A 21295-nucleotide genomic window follows, 5' to 3' on the forward strand; every position below is an offset into this window, starting at 1 on the left:
AAACGTTAGCTGATCATATTATTGAAACAACGAATAAAGGAAGAATAAACCGTTGTTAAAACATCCAAAAAATTTTCCAAATTGTTATATTTATAATTCTTACCTGCATGGCTTATAACCAAATCAGCAGAAGCGATATCTTCAGCAATTGAATCTTTGTATCGGAACGCAACTACTGAATAACTTGATGACTTAATATTTTCCACTTCATGTTTACCCCTTCCATACTGGATGGTTACTTTATCATAACCTTGACTTTGTAAAACCTGTTGATATATAAGTTGTATGCGAGGTTAAACAAGTTACATTCATTTATTCAAAATACATAATACGTTACATACATGGTAACTTGTACACTAATAAATATCGCCCAAACTAATCACCCACAAAGTTACATACGTGGTAACTCGTAAGCGGGCACGAGGTGTATGAAACGGAACACCTGTGTTATAAGGACCGTTATTGCCTACCATGCAAGGATAAATTAGTTATATACGTGGAACTTGTAAGCGGTCATGAGGTGTATAAAACAGAACACCGGTGTTATAACGACTGACATTGCCCCGCCACGCGAGAATATTTAAGTTACATTTATTCATCATTTATTTATAGACTAACTAACTTTTTGAACTGGTTTACTGGTGATTGTTTCAGTTAATTCATCAAAAGAAGTCGTTCCCACGGTAACGAAGATTGACATCTTTGTTTATAAAGTCACATCAGATCAAAGTTACCTAATACAGCCTATACCAAACTAATAGAGGAAAGAGAGTTTAATAGAAGTAGTTGTAAAATGGCAATGATTGAGGCCAAAACTTAACCAAAGGACTAAGTTTTTAAAACACAGGGGAGGCAGGGATAGTTAGACACACAATCCTGTGAAACAAATCTAACTTATCGGTTGTAATGTTTACTGATTAATGCAGAGCAGAAAATTCAAGGGTTGGCCTGCCCACCCTGCCACCCCAGGTTTGGCGCCTATGTAGTTATCAGTAATATAATATACAGAACAACAAAATTCCAAACTGTTTGCAATATTCAAATGACGTACCCTGCAACAACAGTAATAAAACAGCACTAAATTTGCTCATTGTTTTTCAATCATTTTCTATTTTCACATTACTTGATGCAAGATTGAATTTATTTTCAGTTTCTGTTTTTGTTTCTTTCAATAGTTTAACATTTGGTTCTTTAATATCTGTTTGTATAATTTCAGATGTTTCATTTTTCTTTTTAATATCTGTTGATTTTCTTTTTCTCCTTTTTCTTGTATCCAGATTAACGGAATCTGGTATTTTATTATCCGAACACAAACGTACAACAGGTTTCGTGTAAGAAGGAACTAAAATGTTGAGTTTGTTCATCACAATGCGCATTATGTCATCAGCATACCTGGATAAAAGTCATTGTTGATATAAAGAAAGACCAATACTGCATCTTATTAACTTGCTAGTTAAAGCATCACGTGCTAAAATATGTGTAATTTACAAAATAGTATCATTAGTTTCTGCAAAACGAGGAATATGTTAATTTATAGCTGCTACCATTGTGGGGATATATGTGTATGTTTGGACAAATATTTAACGCTCCTTGGTCATTGCTTCAACCCAGATCATTAATGGGTCGTCCAGATTGTCAGCTATGCAGGAAAATAGAAACCACAAAGTTACATACGTGGTAACTCGTAAGCGGGAACAAGGTATATGGCACAGAACACCTGTGTTATAACGACTGTCGTTGCCCCGCCATGCGAGGTTAAACAAGTTACAGACATACAAGTCCCAAACCTCACCCTCTTATTAACAAATCTGCTTTCTTATCATGTTTGGTTTGTTGTAGATTGATAATCACGACTTTCCCTCCATTTTTCTTTGTTAGAAGAGGTAAGTTGGCTGCAGGTACAATCTAGTGCAATGCAGAAAAAAGTTACTTGTTGTATTGAATTTATTTTAAAAAAGCAGACACAACGACAATTGCTCCAACCCAGTGGTCCCTAATGAGTTGTCTAAACTGTCAGCCATGTTAAAAAACAATCACCAACAAAGTTACAATTTATACAATATGAGGTGTATGGAACAGAACATTCGTTAGAACAACTGTCAGTATTGTTTTAATAAATTGGGATTATTCAGCAACTATCATGCATTTAACCCCATCTTCCTAAATAAACGTTTAAAAAATCCAAATATGCCACAAGCAGTTAAAAACTAACAAAACCTACTTGCAGTGATGAACCAATTGTAATTGCTAGATCAGCTGCTTTACAAAACTTATCGGATAAATTAAGTTGGTCGGTTGGTAGTGAATCTTCCCAGTCTAATATTGTGTCGCATAATACGCCCCGGCATCTATGACCAGGAATTAAAATAAATTAAACTTATAAAATATGATTGATGTAAAGAATGAATGAATGTAACTATTAACCTGGCAGAAAACTAGTCGTTATAACACGGCTGTTCTGTTTCATACACCTCGTGCCTGCTTACAAGTTACCACGTATGTAACTTATTTATCCTCGCATGGCTGGGCAACAACAGTCGTCATAACACGGGTGTTCTGTTTCATACACCTCGTGCCTGCTTACAAGTTACCACGTATGTAACTTATTTATCCTCGCATGGCTGGGCAACAACAGTCGTCATAACACGGGTGTTCTGTTTCATACACCTCGTGCCTGCTTACAAGTTACCACGTATGTAACTTATTTATCCTCGCATGGCTGGGCAACAACAGTCGTCATAACATGGGTGTTCTGTTTTATACACCTCGTGCCTGCCTACAAGTTACCACGTATGTAACTTATTTATCCTCGCATGGCTGGGCAACAACAGTCGTTATAACACGGGTGTTCTGTTTCATACACCTCGTGCCTGCCTACAAGTTACCACGTATGTAACTTATTTATCCTCGCATGGCTGGGCAACAACAGTCGTCATAACATGGGTGTTCTGTTTTATACACCTCATGCCCGCTTACAAGTTACCACGTATGTAACTTATTTATCCTCGCATGGCGAGGCAACATACAGTCGTCATAACATGGGTGTTCTGTTTTATACACCTCATGCCCGCTTACAAGTTACCACGTATGTAACTTATTTATCCTCGCATGGCTGGGCAACAACAGTCGTCATAACATGGGTGTTCTGTTTCATACACCTCGTGCCTGCCTACAAGTTACCACGTATGTAACTTATTTATCCTCGCATGGCTGGGCAACAACAGTCGTCATAACATGGGTGTTCTGTTTTATACACCTCATGCCCGCTTACAAGTTACCACGTATGTAACTTATTTATCCTCGCATGGCGAGGCAACAACAGTTGTTATAACACAGGTGTTTTGTTTTATACACCTCGTGCTTGCTTAGAAGTTACCATGTTTGTAACTTATTTATCCTCGCATGGCTGGGAAACAGCAGTCCTTATAACACAGGCGTTCTGTTTCATACACCTCGTTTGTTCATGAGTTACCATGTATCTAACTTTAATGATGCAAAACCATCAGCATATAGTTTTGTGTGTCTTTTCTTGCCTGTAAGTATTCCTGCCTACCCTGCAATTTTAAAAGATCGGCGCCCATGTGGAACCTGATAATTACCACAGCACAAACAACATCCTACCTTCCCCCAGTCTTCTGCTCGGCACATTTCTTCCCTGTTTGTTTTAAACCCATGGTTGGTGAGACATGATCCATCACATATTCTCTATAGAGTTTTAAAATTTTAATAAGTTGAGTAAAGTTTTGAGTACTAGCTACTGACAAAATGATAACAAATTTACTTAAATCATTTCAGATCAAGTGCCATTGACGGAACAAAAGATATTTATGTTTTTTTAAGATGTCCATGAATGAATACATGAATGTAACTTATTTATCCTCCTGTGGCAATGCAACAACAGTGGTAATAAATAATAGGGATGTGCTGAAGTTGAAAAAGCTCGGGTTCGCCGAGCGCCGAGCTTCAACGAAAAGCTCGGCACGAGCCCGAGCCCGAGCACCTATGACGTCATCAAGGAGAAAGGCGTACGAGAATGCGTTCCTATTCAGCCGAAAAGCGCCGCTAATCAAAATAATACAGAACACGTGGTTTGCGGTTAAAGACGCGTCTCGCTTTTCATAATTCCTACTGTTGCAAAATGTAAAATTCATACAAAAAATATTTAATTAAAAAAATATTTATAACTGTTACAGCCAGTGGCACAACTAGCAAGTTTCTACGCATGTTCATCTTGGATAAAGTAAGGATTATTTACGTCAGAATAAACCTTTACGATCGTTACATCACAAACGAGATTGTTGGAAAACAATCGTGTTTTATTCGCTTCCATACGATCTGTAGTTTGTGTATAATTTTTGTTTCTGATGATTAGTTTAATGCAGGTAAATCGCGATTATGTGAATTTTAACTGGTGGAAATATAAGAGAGAGGAGCGACGCTATCAGTAAATTGGAACCAACATAAATTGTAATATGATATTACAAAGTATCGTCCCGGTCGAGCTTGGACAGAAGCCAAAAAACATCGTTTGATGGCGCCGCACGAGAACCAGAGTTTCATTACGTCATTTTTCACAAGAATAAATTCACAACGATTGCTTCGTTTGTTACGTGTGGAATGTATGCTACCGCATGCGTCTTTCTTTATTTCCTACGCTGGCGCAGAGTGTAAAAATGTGACGCTGATACACGATGTTTTGATCTCGTGGTTGGTTGGGCTGCCCAACTTGGGCAGTGGGCACATTCCTCCCGATTGTTATATTATAAAACTTCATAATTAATAGTTACGTTGCGATAGGACACGTGACGTAACAATTGAATGAAAAATTGTTTTAATTCCAAGCGAAGGAATGTTATATTGAATGCAACGCGTGTGTGTGCGTCTTAGCACTTTCTGGCTGCGTGCGTGTCTGCGGTAAAGGTGGCTTAGGGGTTGCAAAACCCTGTGGTTGCAAAACCGTGGTTGCAGCAATTTATATTATTTCATTATAAAAAAGTTTAAGAGTTTTTGGCTTTTTATTTAAAATGTGATACGAAAACATTGGGCGCTCGTGTAATTCGACACCTGCTGTAATTCGATACGGGCAAATTCGCTGACGTAGCGATTCGTTACTTGCGAGAGAGCAAATTCACAACGAACGAAAAATAATTAAAGAGAAAGCTACGTTGACTAGTCTCGTTATCTTTTAGTAGCTTCACTTTTTTCATTTTTAATATTTTTCGCTCTCGCGTGCAACATTATAGCAAAAGGCTCGGCGCTCGGCCCAGTTTTCAGCCGAGCGCCGAGCGTCAAAAAAGGAGACGCTCGGGCACGAGCTTTTGAGTTCGGGCTCGGCTCGGCACATCCCTAATAAATAACAACCTACAATTGGGTCATTAAGCCTTAAACACTGTTCTGTGGTAGTACTGAATAATCAAATTTTAGTATAGCAGTATAACTGGGGTAATGGGCAAAATTTGGTTTAAATTCAAGGTTCTTAAGAACCTCACCCTTAAAGAATAGAAGTTTAATCTTATAAGGATTCCTAGCGCAAATTATTTATCATACTTGTTGCAACGTGGGCAGCGTTGTGCGAACATGTTACCGTGTAGTTCAGCCAACCTATCTCGAGGAAATCCAGATCGAATATGAAGTCCATCGACATTTTGAGAAACGATGAAATGTATTTGACCTGGAAATAAAATTACTGTAGCATGCCTGGTACAGAACGGCAGCCTTATAGGCACCAAACCTGGGGTGGCAGGGTGGGTAGGCTAACCCTGGAATTTTCTGCACTGTATTAAGAAGTAAACATTGGAACCAAAAAGTTGGACGTGTTCTAGAACTCTTTTTTATGAAAAATATGACATGAAACAACCATGCTTCATTGCGCTACAAATATGGTTTTAGTCCACGTAAATTTATGTTTAAAACATAGTTTGTATGAGTTCCTCGATACTCCCCTGAATAAAGTAAACTTTTTAATTTAAAAGTTAAAATAATTATTCATTCAAATTCTAACAAATATAACACAGTGTATAGAATGTACCAAACACATCAAATACGAACCTTGTCTTTCAAGTTCCACCAAAGCTCTATGTGTAAAAGTAGGAATCGCTTGGTCGAATGTGACGTCGAATTGCGGTGATTTACCAGCTTTCTCCAACGTCCATACTCCGTTAGGACCCCTAAAATCAGGGATACCCGCTGCTGTGCTAATCCCTGCACCTATTTATATAAGGACACTATACAGATTATTCAATCTAGGTTTTTATTCTTTTATTTGTCTTATCAATTATGGTAGTAAAGATTAGAACATAATTGAAAAAACAGATATAGCAATAAAACAACAGTCGTTATATATTAAAATACCAACAAATATATATATAAATAACGACAAAACAACAATGGTTAAAACAAACATATTTACATTTAATTGGAAGAAATAAGCTTGTCAGCTAGTCGCTACACCCAGCAGGTAACAAACAACGAGTTTTTTATCATAGCATCATGAAGTAATACGAGTGCATGAACAAAATCCTTGATAAACAATGTACAGATAGACGCAATGTACCTGTATGTACTACCACAAGTTTGCTGGTTTTAATCAGGTTTGCCAACTCTTCAGCTTTTTCTTTAACTACTTCAGGAGGGTCTTTTATCTACAAATATAATCAGTTTAAAAGAATAACTTTATCTTGATTAAACTTTGGTGCTAGTGAAGAATTCCCACCCCACCTTATTTGCTAACCCCTAACCCCTATAACCATTAACCCCCAACAATCGTTAATAAACCCCTACCTATTAACTTCCAACTACTAACCCATATATACTGCAATACTGACCCTCATAAACACGAACCCCCTAACCAACCACCAACCTCTAACACACGTTCCACCAGCCTATTCTGCTATGTAATGGAGAAATCCTGGTGCTAGTCAAGAATCATTCTTCCCACCTTATTTGCTAACCACTAACCCCTAGTTTAGGGGGTTAGGTGTTGATGGTTAGGGGGTTATTGGTTATATGGGTTAGTAGTTAGTGGTTATAGGGATTAGCAAATAAGGTGGGGGGAAGACTCTTCACTAGCACCGAAATCTTTACTGGTGTAGTGTCCAAACTTTCAATTATTACGATTCAGAATTTGCGATTCGGAAATAAAACTTTTAAGATGTTGGTTGTTTTACGAGGAATTGCGTGAAATTAAAATAGTTTAAATCACCAACAAAACATAAGCTCTGCCATAGTAAGCACAAGTGTGTCAAACTATACCTCAGGTAAGCCGCATTTGCCTTTGTTTTCATATGGAGACAAACCTGCAGAATAGTTCACCGACATCTCAACAACCAAACTGTGCGGTTAACTACAAACGCCCGGTGGTGCACAATGTGGCAAGTGGTGCAATGTTGGGATCCAATGTGCTTTAATATGCACACACCGTTTTCAATAAAGGGTTATATTAAATTTGGTCCGTGTCATATTAGTGTCGTGGCGCAAAAATACCATAGATTTATTGTTTTATCTCGCTGAAACGATAGCGAAGATCACATTACTTAAACACCGACGAAAAGGGAACCAAGAGCAAAGCGACAATCGTTAAAACACGCTATGGTGCATCCATATGACACAGATTCTGAACGGCAGATGGAACAATCTTACCACGTAATATCCAAACCGCGTTTTAAACAATTAACAATGTTGTTCATTGTGATACGGTTTTATAATTCGTTGAATGTTCTTTGTTTACTATTAAACGGGACGAGAAAACGGAATAAAAGGTGTCCCATCTTCTCCAACCCTACTAATCTTTTTCTTTTTATTATCTTTTTATTAAAACTACCAGTTTAAATTAAGCCACAATGGTAACAACTTGCTTCCCACAGCTGCTAAAGGACAAAGATATCTATCAGTCGAAACATTGGCCATTATACAGTGTGTACGGATGTATTACCTATGCGATTCAGTTATCAAATCATTTCTAACAACACGTTGCTTTATGTAGCAAACGTATACAGGATTTGACAACGTAATTAATTTGAGCAGCTTAGCAAAACAAACTTGCGCTGTACAGTATTTAATACTTTTAAAAAGAAGAAAAATTAGATTGCAAGTTATTACATAGTATTTACATGGGACAAAACTAACAAGCATGGTTTGTGCATTTGGAATTCAACCAAATAAAAGAACATGATAAAATAAGCTGCAACAAAAAGTTTAGTTGATCAAATTTTAGGTATTCTTAATTCTGAATACTGTACCATAAAATGTATGTTGTTTAAATGGCATTTCAGAGGTAGCGGTTATTACGGATGAAGATTGTTGCATGTGTAGTACTATGGGGTAAGATGGGACACCGCTGGAAATCAAATCCTATATTTCCTGATCGTGTTTTAAACAACTATCAACGCTTTTTTAGAGTCGTGAGGATACAGTTGTATTATTCTGTATTCTTTTTTTAGAGTCGTGAGGATACAGTTGTATTATTCTGTAACTATTCTTTGTTTACTACAAAATGAAGTGAGAAAAAAAGCAATACGTCCCATCTTACCCCAACTTACTATATGTTACAGAATTGACTTATGGCACCTTCACTACAGCAGAGTTCACAAAAGTGTTAAAAAATACAGTGACTTAAATAATAGCAAAGACCACTGGAAATAATAATCTCATAAATTGGGAACGCGCTCGACAAAAGTACTCGGGAAATGCCCTGTCTTTCCAGTTTTAAGATGCGTTCCTTTTAACCAGCCATCAGGTCTACGATGGTGGACCATTATTACGTCACCTTCGTTCAAATTCATTTCATCTGGTCCATTAGCCGGGTAACTCATCACAGCGTAATATCTTTTATATATTGATATATTAAAAGTTATGAATAAATTATATATTGAACCATAGTAAGGGTCTGGGGCTTTGAAATCAAACAGGCAAAACTTCAATCCAATCAATTGTTATCAAATAAACATAAAACTGTAGGTTTGGTTGATTCAAAAATTTGTAAGTGTTCAGGTAACTTTTGGTAAAAATAAATAAAAAAAGGGCAAAATTAAAGATCCCTATTATCACAGCATAATATCTTGATAATATTAAAAGTTATAACATATACCACAGAACTATATGTGTAAATTTGTTTAAAGTTAATTTGTCATAAATTTGTGAATCTGACCCTGATTTGGGGCCCATAGAGTTGAACGATTCTTGTGTAAAGAAATACAGTAAGGATCTGGTGCTACGAAAATACGTAACAGACAAATATCAAGTCTTACCAATCGTATTTTCTTATACAATTGGCATGTGGGCCTTGCATCGCACAATGGGTTGTAAAGATGAGGAAATGGGGAAAAAAACAATTGTAATTATATAATTGAATCCTATACAAAATTTTAAAACCTAAACTATAATATAGGTTTCCAACATAAAATGTTAAAACCTAAATATTTACATATTTATATAAAATTCCAACCTGTCTCTTGTAAGAGGTTTAACAGCAGGGGGTTTCTTTTGCGTATCCGGACTTTTCTGACTTTTGAACGGATCGTTTAATGCTGTTGGGCTAAGGTGGAAAACCAAGCAATACAGAAGTTCAAACAAGTTTATATCATGGTTCAATCATATTAATAATATTTGTATGGGTAATAAGAAGGTATTTTTTTTTCGGCTAGTTTGGTATAAAAAAGTAAATTTTATTTCAGGTTTCGTCTGCTATTCTGTAAGACCAACAGTGAGAGTCCTGAGTATACAGTTGTATAATTTCTAAATATTCCTTGTGTACTATTGGACAAGAAAAGATAATAAAAGCTTGTCCCATCTTACCCCACCCTACTATATGTTTATCAGTTTTTGTTATATACACTATTACTATAATATATTTATCTATTTATATAAATTATTTTTTATTATAAAAAAAATATTTTTGGTATATAAAATTCTTTTATAATTATTTATCACATTTCCCATCCAAACTTGACCCCCAGCTCACCTTGCAGGAGTTGTAGGTAAAGATGACGATCGGGACTTCTTTCCTCCTCCAATCATCTTCAACAGGAGATTGCTGCTCTTATCCTTTTTACCTTGAACCTGTTGGCCAATATATGACTATATGAGGATTTCACGATTTCTATTCTATATGGGTGAGGTCCTACAATGAGGCACGCCATGGGACCTGGGATTTAGGCCAGAGTTGGTCCATTGCCCCAACATCGTATATTCACATTCTATTCTATATAGGTGAGGTCCTACAGTGAGGCACGCCATGGGTCCTAGGATTTGGGGTTGGCCTATTACCCCAGATTGTACGAAAATATACGATGTATTTTAGGGGATAAATTTAAATGTAAATCAATAAATACGAGATTGTTACCGGAACTTTCTTCATGGGATGCTGACGTGCTGATGTTGGGCTGCGTATACCACGTGATGATGAAGGTTCTGTATAATATAACTATGATTGTTGATTCCATTATGTGCGTATGTGTCCATGGGCAAGACACTAACTAACCGCAAAAACCCAGTGGCAAAGGGATTGTTTAATTTAAATAATCACCAACAAAGTTACATTCGTGGTAAATTGTAAGCAGGCATGAGGTGTATAAAACAGAACACCCGTGTTATAACGACTGTCGTCCCGCAATGCGAGGATAAACAAGTTACATACATGGTAACTTGTAAGCGGGCATGGAGTGTATAAAACAGAACACCCGTGTTATAACAACTGTCGTTGCCCCGCCATGCGGGGATAAATAAGCTACATACGTGGTAACTTGTAAGCGACCACGAGGTGTATGAAACAGAACAGCCGTGTTATTAAGTAATTTCATCTAAACCTGATGATGAGGATGACTCTGCTCTTGATCCTCCATTAGATGTTGGGATCTTAATGGGAGGAACCTTAGGTCGTGGAGGCGGATGTTTGGATGATCCTTGTTGATCCTGTGTCATCTGCATCATATATTTTGTAAGTGGGAAGAAATGATTATAAAAAAACATATATGATGTTGCAGGAATATCCCTAGGTAAAAAAATAGTGAAAAAGGGTTAATAGATGTTTTGAAAAAAATTGTTTTGAAGATGTTTTAAAAAAATGTCATTGCATTGTTTATTCTTGTAAGTGGGAAGAGATGATTTTAAAGTAAAAAATCTGCATATGTTATTGCATATTTATGGTTATAAAAAAGATTGAAGAAGTTTTATTCGTAGGTGTTAAACATGTTTTGAATAAAAACTCTGTGTATACGGGGGTTTTCACAAAAACTTGAAGCTCTAAAAAAGTTTTTGTACCATTGGCTTAAAGAAACAGAATAAACTGACATTATAATACATACGGTTGGGTTGTTTGGTGTTGAGTTGTCAGGTTTGGTTGATTGGCTTGGTTGGCTTCTGCAACAAATATTGTTTACATTGTATGTTTATATGTTTGAAGTGCTGTTTCCTGGGCCAGATGCATAACAAAAATATAAAGTTAAATTTATCTATGGATTCAGATGTTTTGGTTGTTTGAAACTTTGTTGGGTCTTTAAAACATATTTGAGCATTTCTATCAATAAACAAATACTAGTTTAGTTTTTATGCCCCTTTCTCCCCTTTTTGCCAAACCCAATTTTTATATATCTTTTTAGTTTGTAAGCCCTTTTAAATTATAATGCAAACATACTTTATATTGCTTGTCACATAATTGCCAGGAAAAACACCAGACTTTCCACTCTTGATATGAACCCCTCTGCACCAGCCATCGTTGCATATCTCAGTTATTTGATAACTTTCACCCTTCAATAATTCTAATTCATCGGGTTTCTCAGCATGGTACGAGTATGAAGCTGTCACTCTGTATTATATTTATTGTTATTATGAAAAACAAATTATAAAAAAGTATTAAAATTTTCAATTATAAAATAAAAAAATATTTTTAAAAAATAAAAAAAGGAATAGATTTTTTAAATGTAAAAAATTATAAATACTAAAAAAAACTAAAAATATACATATATTGTTTAATATAATGATTTCCTTACATTTTCCCAGAGCTTGGTAACGGAATTGACGCACGTGGCGATCGTTCAGTTGGTTTACCATGATCACCGTTACCAGTACGACACTAAATACAAGTATAACAGGTTAGATATGAAGGTTTAGATACGTTGGTGAACATTTAAATTGGCTTGGCTAAGACCTTGTAAATAAATTGAAACGCGAGTATAAAAGCTGAAAATCATAGTCATAATATTTCAAGATTCGTTATAAATCATTGGGAATGTAATACAGTCTTACAGGTTAGAATTCACAATACTGGCTAATGGAATCCGCAGCAAAACAACAGTTGTTAAAAAACAGGGGTAATTTACATGTGTGTATATTATGTTGTATTTAAATGATATAAACCCACCTTAATAGCTATGCGGTCATTTCATTTAAGATATAAAATTTAAAACAGAATTGCAAACGAATCCTCACTTAAGTAGTTACATTACATATCCCATATTTATATCAAGTTTAATTTAAATGAAACATCCCACCTTAATCCATATCTATGCTATATGACCAAACTATATGAAACACAGTAAGAACCTGGTGCTATGAAAACGTGGCAGACCAACATGATTATTGTTACATTTTCAAAGCACCAGATCCTTACTATATTAAGCTGTATTTAAATAATCGCATCTTAAAGTGCATGTGACACGGTCATCTATAAATAGAAACTATTTATACTGCAGAATAGTTTTAATTTGTACAACTTTTTTGGCGAAAGAATTAGCCCGATCGGGTTACGCGTTCCCGAGATACAGATGTTTAAAGTCGTGTTTGAAGCGATGTGAACGAAATCGAGCGCAAGCACATCTTAAACCCTACCTGTAGTATATGAACATTGGAAGAAACCCTCATCGGCATCTTTATACTTGTAGGAGAGCTTGCTATGTTTATTTCACCACCACCCCCCCTCACAGTATTATCAACACGGGAAGTCTGACTTGGATTTGTTGGATTTTGGAAATCCTAATTTAAAGAGAAGATTATGAAAAATTCAGGATCAAACATTTATTATTTATATCCTAGCATGCTATTATGTGGTCCAACCAAGTACTTAATAATACATTATACACTAAGTGTATTCGTGTATAATATTGTTTCAGGTGTAATGTAGTTATGTAGATATTATTGTCATTTCATATACAGCTGCTGTTGTTACCAGACATACCAAATATAATATATGTATAAAACTAAAATTCCCTTAAGGTATATAAAAAAATAAAAATAATACATAGATATATATATACAGGAAAAAGTACAAATAAATATCACAAAAAATAAAATTATAGATATATATATATATATATATACAAAAAATACCCAAATAATACAAAGTTAAACTTACTGAATCCACTGTTGGATTTGTATTAGATGTTGTTCCATGTTTAGAAGTTGGAATACTTGCTGATGCTCCTAACTCCATGGAATGTCTGTATGTGGTGGGAGGTACGGCTTCACCCGATGCTTTAGCTGTGGGTGGATAGTGAATAAGTGTCACATGTTGCATCAAAGGTTTTAAATGGGATCGGGTTTTAAACTTAATAAAATACATTAAAATTATCGGAAAAACTAAAATCTTTTTTTTTTTTTTAAAATTAACCTTTTTTTTTAAATCACTTAGACAGAAGGTTTATGGTCGTGACATTCGTAACCAAGACAGGTACAAACTAACAAAAAGGCAAAAACGCTTGGCATAAACATTGTTATTCTAACCTTTACATGCGGCAGTAGTGGCAGTACAGGCTAGACAGTTTGGAACAGGAATAACTTATATTTTTATGAGTGCAGACCTTGTTAAAACTCAGTGTACGCATGTTGGTGCCTATCTTTATTTGCACAAACGTAGCTAACATAATATGCAGGTATCTAAAGGGGTTTGACATGGGTATGCAAGTATACAAAAATATCATAAAACAACTTGTCGTGTTCAGTGGCGCATCTAGAAAAAAAATAAGGGGGGGAGGTGGGGATTAATAAAAAAAAACGATTTTATTTTTGGGGGGGGGAGGCGGTTTAAGAAGGAGGTCACAACACCCTAACCCCCCTGGCTGCGCCACTTGTCGTGTTATAACCACACACCTGCTTGAAATGTTGGAAACGAATGTCGTTTCTTGTTACTTTTATATCCAGGTTTGCTACTTAAGATCTTCCGTGCTGCTGCTCCCAATGTTCCTTTATCTTTACCATCACCATCGTTCTTGCTCCCAGGATGCGGATCCGAGATGTGGAGATCTTCGAACAACTTACGAGCTTCCTCACTTAACTGGGGAAAAGGGTTTATTTGGTTTATTAGATAATCAAAATAAATTTTAAAAAAACAGAGTTTTAAAAAATAAGTATTAACAATGGGATTTTGGGAATTTTTTAACATGGTGAATAGCAAGAACACTTTCAGCAAAAACATACTTAACCAGGAAACTTTTAGGATTTTAAACTATTGTTGTTGTTGTTATTTGCACACTAGATACAATATAGTTGTAACGGTATTGTAATTTTATTTTTGTAATGGTATTGTATGTTATTTGCACACTAGGTACAATACAGTTGTAATGGTATTGTAACTATCCCATATTACCCACCTTAACAAAAGATAGAGGAAATATCCCAATCTTATCTCTCAACATTCCTTCAACCCAATTCTCATCAACTCTTCGTATTACCAGGATCTTTTCGTTCTAAACCAATGGAATAAAGATGATTACACAACGTGATTTTTACTCTCTATTTACTATCAGGGCTCTACAAATGTAATAAAAAAAATTACATAGCCTGATTGTTATTTATTTTTATTTATTAATATTTTTTATTAGACGATACATTGAAACTATTATGGTTTTTTTTAATCTGCTAAATTCTTCACATTCTAAACCAATAGAATAAAAAAATTTACTTTACATGATTTTTATTGTTTATTTAATATTATTTTTCATTAGAAATATTTACATAGAAAGTAAATAGGTAAGCATAATGTACAAAGTTTATCTCATTGCATACCAACGGAAATAAAGAAAATTACAGGATTATTATTATTGTGTAAAAACTACATAACAAGACATTACATAGCTCTGTGGGGTAAGATGGCACAGTTACCTTTGAAAAAGTGAGACAGTCTCTATCTTTCTCTGCATCGCTCGATTCAAAATCATACAAAGCAAAACAATAAGGTCTCTCGGTGGGTAAAGGGTGGATTATCTGGTAAACAAATTAAGTTAGAATGCTTTATCATTCATCATTATTATGTAAAATTAATTGTTATTATCAAACTTTGATTAATCCTCGCATGGCGGGGCAACGACATTCGCTATAACACAGGTGTTCTGTTTCATACACTTTGTGTCCGCTTAAAAGTTACCACGTATGTAACTTATTTATCATCGCATGGCGGGGCATCGACAGTCGCTATAACACGGGTGTTCTGTTTCATACACTTTGTGTCCGCTTAAAAGTTACCACGTATGTAACTTATTTATCATCGCATTGCGGGGCATTGACAGTCGTTATAACATGGGTGTTCTGTTTCATACACCTCGTGCCTGCTTACAAGTTACCACGTATGCAACTTATTTATCCTCGCATGGCGTCGTTATAACAAGAGTGTTCTGTTTCATACACCTATTGTGAACAGTTAACACAATCTTTGTGTGTGAAATTATTTAAGTACCAACATTCTTACTGCGGTGCATAAAACTTCTTACTGCGGTGCATAAAACATGGGTTTTCTGGTCAGTTTAATACAAACATGAGAGCCCATATATATGATAGAATTTTCATTTCGAACAGTACCATTAAAAACCCTAAACCATCTTGTCAGGTTTATTTGCTTTAAACGAAAACATTTGAAATGAAAATTATGTTTTACATAATATCTGTTATGTTTACATTATAACTTTTACTGTAAATGTAAAAACCAGATGTCAATATCTTATGTACACAGACAACACAGAAACAAATATTCATTCACGTATTTAAGTCTTGTGTTATGAGCAGTGGCGCAGCCAGGGGGGTTTAGGGGGTCACAACCCCCCCTTTTTAAACCCCCAAAAAATAAAAAAAAATAAAAAAAAATTTTGAAACTTTTTCGATTAAAACCCTCCCCCCCTAATTTTTTTTCTGGCTGCGCCACCGATTATGAGATATCAAATAAAAGCCTTTATTAATAATAAAACACCAGTGTAAAAAATATATGCTAAGCTTTACATTATTACAAATCTAATATAGTGTTATCATTTTTTAGCTAAATGACTGTAATATTATAATTATATCGCTAATGTAATGTAATGTAACTAAATATCAGTATATCCTTTGGATTATTATCAATACACTTATGTAATCTAGGGATGCACATTACAGAATAATTAGGTATTCTAGGATATCCTAGAATACTTTATTTCGAATCTAGAATTCCGAATCTAGAATTTCGAATCTTTTCATATTTATAGGAAAAAGAAATTTTACCCACAAAAGTCAGTTTATTGACCCTTTCATAGCAGCCTTGTTGGGTCATGAGCTGTAAAATGATCAAAAATTGTACTATTGGGTAGTTTTTGCGTCATGAAACGTATAGCAGGCTATGAAAAGACGTTACGAAACGTTTAAAAATTGTTAATATAGTATATGAGATGACGTGTAATGACGTCATTAAACAGAATACCGAATCCCGTAATAAGATTCGAATACAAACGGATTCGAAATTCTGTAATGTGCATCTCTAAATTGTAATCACATATCTGCAATTAGAGTGCAAACACTGTGGATTATTGCATATAAACCATAGATTAGTAAGTGACAACCCCACTTAAACAGCATTAATTTTGTTAGATAATCTTCTGATTTCAATAAAATTGATTTCGTGTCAAACACTAAATCCCTAATTTATTGGCATAAGAAATGAAATATACTACAGAAACACAAATTTAGTAAAATTAGATTCAGTTATCCAACATATGGTGCGGTATAGGAAGGTTATGCTTATCCATTACAAGTAATTTGTGTTTAAACAATGTATAACAAACTTCAGGGGTCACCGAGAGTTCACCAAATATACACAAAGTACTTCATATATTATACTATTAAATGGGTTGAAACAAATTTTAGAAAATTAATATGGGTTTAGTTTGTGCAATATGACCAGTTTGCTTGTGACTATGTGTGCAACCAGAATATTCATGATAGATTTCAAGGCCTACATACCCATGTTAGCTGACTATAATGAAGAATATTAAATTATTAATATTCATAATTAATATTTTTTTGAATTAATTTTTTTTCAAATTAATAAAATTTTATTTTAAAATTGCCTATGTGTTAATCTCCCATTACTTCTCAAACCATTTTTTTGTCCCCTATAAAATTCCAAAGCTGTATATATGTTGCCCCCTTTAAGTTGTATGTTTGTGTCCCCTTTAAACTCCTTAACTTTGTCCCCATTGTTTTTTGTATATAGTGGGGTGGGGGAAGATGGGACACCTTTCACACCTAATAACCAAATATCCTGATCATGTTTTAAACATTTAACAACTGTCTATGGGAGCCGTGAGGATAAAGTTTTATAAAAAATTGTTAAACGTTTGTTTACTACCAATCCACCCCCACCCTACTATATATGTTTTTCATGTTTGGTTTTATGAGTATATAACCTAAGCTTTGTGGAGTTTCTGTTTAAGATTAAAATAATGAATTACCTCCACATAATTAGTTGGAAACACTCCCATCTTCCCATGGCATTCCCCACTCGTCCAGTTTTCATCTATCTTCTTAATCAACATTATTAGGTCACCTTTCTTAAATGAAAGATCACTGAAAAATAACATAAATTGTTTATCTTCGCATGGAAGGGCAACGTCAGTTGTTATAACACGGGAGTTCTGTTCCAAACACCCCATATGTAACTTTTTGTTTGTGGATGATTAAGGTTTTGTGGATTATTTTAATGTATTGCTGATAATTTGGACAACCTATTAGTGACCACTGGGTTAAAAATGTTAGTACGTGTCTTGCCCAATGACACATACGCCCACAATGGTAGCAACGTTGAGCCGATTGAAATAGATTGTAGTTTTGTGAATGTGATCTTATTGGAATTCGAAACATCTTGTAACACGATACGGTTATTTATCGGCACTGTCTTTGTTCATATTGTATGATATTGCTACCACCCACACAGACTGCTATATTATAAGGGTTGAACACCAATTTTGGAAAAACTATATCTTAATTATAAACAACTATATAATAATTTTTGTTCCACAACGCATATAGTACTGTGGGAGAAGTTGGGACACCTTTAGTGCATAATATCTAAATATTCTGATCAAGTTTTAAACAATTAACAATGGTCTGTGGGAGTCGTGAGGATATAGTTTTATGATGCCTTAAATGTTCTTTGTTTACTACCACATGGGACGAGAAAATATAATGAAAAGGTGTCCCATCTTCCCCCACCCTACTAAACATCTTATAAGATAATTTGAATAAACTTTAAAAGTTTATAAAGTTAAATAAGAAATTTTCAAATATTCTACATGGGCCCAGGGCTGTAATATATAGCGTTAAAACATTTTATATATCGAATATCTATATATTAGTTTTAAGCTTTTTAAATATTCATAGTTTGTCTATTCTACCTTGGTACTTGGGAATCATAGTTGTGTATTGCTCTTGCATGAGGTCGGCTTTGTGTGGGAATCTAATAAGAAAAGGCATAAATAATTTAGTTCCTTGAAAACAATTTGAAAACCTTACAAGAAAATGAGAAAAAAAAGAGGAAATTTTGTAAACATAACGAAAGTGTAATTTTCAAAATATTAAAGTATTTTCATATTAAACTTTACTAAGATTCAAGTTAGAAAACTAAAGTAATATATATACAGTTTAAACAAATTGTTTAAAAAAAATATATTTTAAAACCTTGCAAACCATTACGGAAACATTCCTAAACAATAAAAATGTTATTGATAAATGAGTTACTAATACCCAAGTTAAAAAGTAGAAATTTAACGCATTATAAAAATGTTATCAAATAATAAATGTATATTTATATTCAATATTCCAATCCCCCTCTACTATATACTTGTAAATCACTAGTATTGTCTGATCATTTTTTAAAAAAATATCTAAAATATAATTATAAACCATTTTATGTTTGCATATCAGACAATAATAATGGTAATAATAACGAACATCCAATTCAATCATATATACCTGTAAACCACTAGTATTGTCTGATCACATTCTAAATTATATATACAATATATGTATATATTAACCATTTAGGCATTTTATGGTTACAGTTTGTAAAATAATAATGAACACCAGTTCTACCATAAATACCTGCAAACCACTTGTAGTGTGAGGTTCACTACCAGCTCGCTCGTGCACGGTATGTCTGTTGTTCCTCCTTGTACTTATCCTCCCCCCCTCCCCATTACCACCATCCTTTGCCCCACCACTTGCGGGTATGGAGGAGGTTAGTATACCTTCAACTAAATAAAAAGGAATAACTGAGTGGTCACATTGTAATGAATTAAATCCTTGCCAGAAATATTTTTAGGTAAAATGTCTAAACAGACATGTTATTATTATTATATATATATGTGTAAATTGCCACAAAAAAGGTTTACATAGACTTTCCATAGCTGTATAATGTAGTAATATTGTCAAATTAACATTAAATTTTACAGAGAAAATGATTGTGATATAAATGGATTAAATGCATAAGTAAACAATAGCCTATCTCTTATCTACTTATTTATTTTAAAGCCCATGCCTTAGGGGTTAGGGGTTACAAGTTAAGTTAATATCCTTTCAGCGGACCATTTGGTATAAAACCTAGTTTATTTTTCATACGGCATCAGGTATTTTTGATACGCCACTTCAGTTAGAAAATTGGAAATAACTTAGGTTAGAAAATTGGAAATAACTTTGTTTTTTACCAGATGAGTCGCTAAAATAATATTTACATTATGCATGGTAGTAGAAGTAACATAATATGTATTATGTACATAAGTTAATAGAAGATTAAAATACCCGAATGTCGACGAAACTCCGGTTTTTCAGCGGGTTGCTGTGGTTTGTTAGATTCTTGTGATTTGATTCCGTCTAATAAACGAATGAGGAGAATGTTTGCCGGGAGATCGTCAACTTTTTGTTTAACGAGGACCCGACACTCAGGACAACGCAACTCCTTGTGTGAGCGCACAATGGAAAAAAGACAAGATTTACAGAACGTATGTTGACATGGGAGGACCTGGGGGTGGGATTGCGCTGTTAAATGTTTATGTAACGGTGTTTGCATTTCATTTCACTTTTTGGCACTAGTGAAGAATTCTCGGATACGTTACAGATTAGGCTGGTGGGAAGTGTTAGAGGTGGTTATTGCGGTTCAGGATTCTTCGCTAGCACCCATTCATATTTAGTTAAAAGGCTCCTTACTGTATAACAGTATATACATACTAATTTAGTCTCCTAAATCGTAACTATGAACATTTTAAGATTCAATCAGTTTATAGTCGCAAATTCGCAATAGAAAAATAAGTTCAATCTGAACTACTATATCAAACTTCATTATTTAGTTAAATCTTCTGGCTGTTCATTTAGATTTATTAATCATGTTTTGCAGTTTCTTTTGTAAAATCTTTATTTAAATCAAGGTAGAACTGTACCAAACATTTTTACCTTATTCTGTTGATCCAGCGGTTTCAAACAGACAGAACATTCCAATAAATCATTAATAAACTCAGAATTCATGATATTTAAGTCGAAATATATATGTAGGCCTAAATAAAAACGGCTGGTGGTATCTACAACAAAAACACAATCAACAAATAAAGTTCCTTACAGTACAAACTGTAACAAACACACATACGAACGAAAGTTGGAATGGATAAAATAATGAAATCATTGGTCCGTTAGTGGTCGCTGTTTGTTTTTGTATATAACAAGAGAGCTGTATCCGTTAAATCAAGTGTCTATTTTTAACCGACTACAGTACTGCAAAGTTGTGAGCCTTGGCGATTTCTGAAAAGTTCTATTCTCTTCTATACGGCAACACATATCTATTGCACTTTTTTAAACATGTAAACGTTCTGTGCGGACTGTTTTCAGCGTAGGGTCGTATTAAACAGAGTCCGTATATAAACATGTTTATATACGAACTCTGGTATTAAAGTTAAAACGGGTGGTCATTATAATATCGTTTTTACCTTCTACGTCGGCGCAGTAGCGCTCGGTACAAATTCAACATGCGGAACAAATATATCGCCACACTAACAGAAACAATTAATAATTGATTGTAAAG

The 21295-nt window shown here is 34.5% G+C and overlaps 3 protein-coding genes across 5 annotated transcripts in view; all 3 read right to left on the reverse strand.

The window, feature by feature from the left end:
- LOC149724678 (UDP-N-acetylglucosamine transferase subunit ALG13-like) overlaps positions 1–759 on the reverse strand; it is a 1774-nt gene extending 1015 nt beyond the window's left edge. The window contains exons 1-2 of the mRNA XM_089892302.1: positions 623–759; positions 104–266 (exon numbers count right to left, since the gene is read on the reverse strand). Of these exons, the coding sequence (XP_089748428.1) occupies positions 104–266; positions 623–700 (241 nt within the window). The 5' untranslated portion in view covers positions 701–759. The remainder of the gene's footprint in view (positions 1–103; positions 267–622) is intronic.
- Positions 755–7748, reverse strand: LOC149724679 (NAD-dependent protein deacylase sirtuin-6-like). Its single transcript, XM_089892300.1, has 8 exons — positions 7252–7748; positions 6554–6641; positions 6049–6207; positions 5548–5671; positions 3622–3705; positions 2222–2348; positions 1793–1905; positions 755–1392 (listed from the first exon to the last, which is right to left on the reverse strand). The coding sequence occupies exons 1-8, from the start codon at positions 7315–7317 to the stop codon at positions 1098–1100; spliced, it is 1056 nt and encodes a 351-aa protein (XP_089748426.1). The 5' UTR covers positions 7318–7748; the 3' UTR covers positions 755–1097.
- Positions 7749–7904: 156 nt separating this feature from the next.
- On the reverse strand, positions 7905–21278 carry LOC149724680 (E3 ubiquitin-protein ligase SH3RF1-like). 3 transcript variants are annotated; one of them, XR_016386486.1, is made up of 19 exons: positions 20674–21278; positions 20026–20245; positions 19330–19481; positions 18624–18685; positions 17682–17796; positions 15091–15192; positions 14580–14675; positions 14080–14263; positions 13346–13470; positions 12823–12966; positions 11985–12067; positions 11630–11800; positions 11301–11355; positions 10803–10917; positions 10340–10407; positions 9959–10056; positions 9443–9532; positions 8472–8823; positions 7905–8428 (listed from the first exon to the last, which is right to left on the reverse strand). XR_016386486.1 is itself a non-coding variant. In XM_089892294.1 (18 exons), the coding sequence occupies exons 1-18, from the start codon at positions 20743–20745 to the stop codon at positions 8646–8648; spliced, it is 2130 nt and encodes a 709-aa protein (XP_089748420.1). In that variant the 5' UTR covers positions 20746–21278; the 3' UTR covers positions 7905–8645. The 3 variants fall into 3 exon arrangements, 2 of the variants coding, with proteins under 2 accessions (XP_089748420.1, XP_089748421.1); XM_089892294.1 differs by having other exon boundaries at positions 7905–8823; XM_089892295.1 differs by lacking the exon at positions 9443–9532 and having other exon boundaries at positions 7905–8823.
- Between the last annotated feature and the right edge of the window lie 17 nt (positions 21279–21295).

The sequence above is a fragment of the Ciona robusta genome, chromosome 14, assembly GCF_009617815.1.
Source record: "Ciona robusta chromosome 14, ASM961781v2".
NCBI lineage: Eukaryota > Metazoa > Chordata > Ascidiacea > Phlebobranchia > Cionidae > Ciona > Ciona robusta.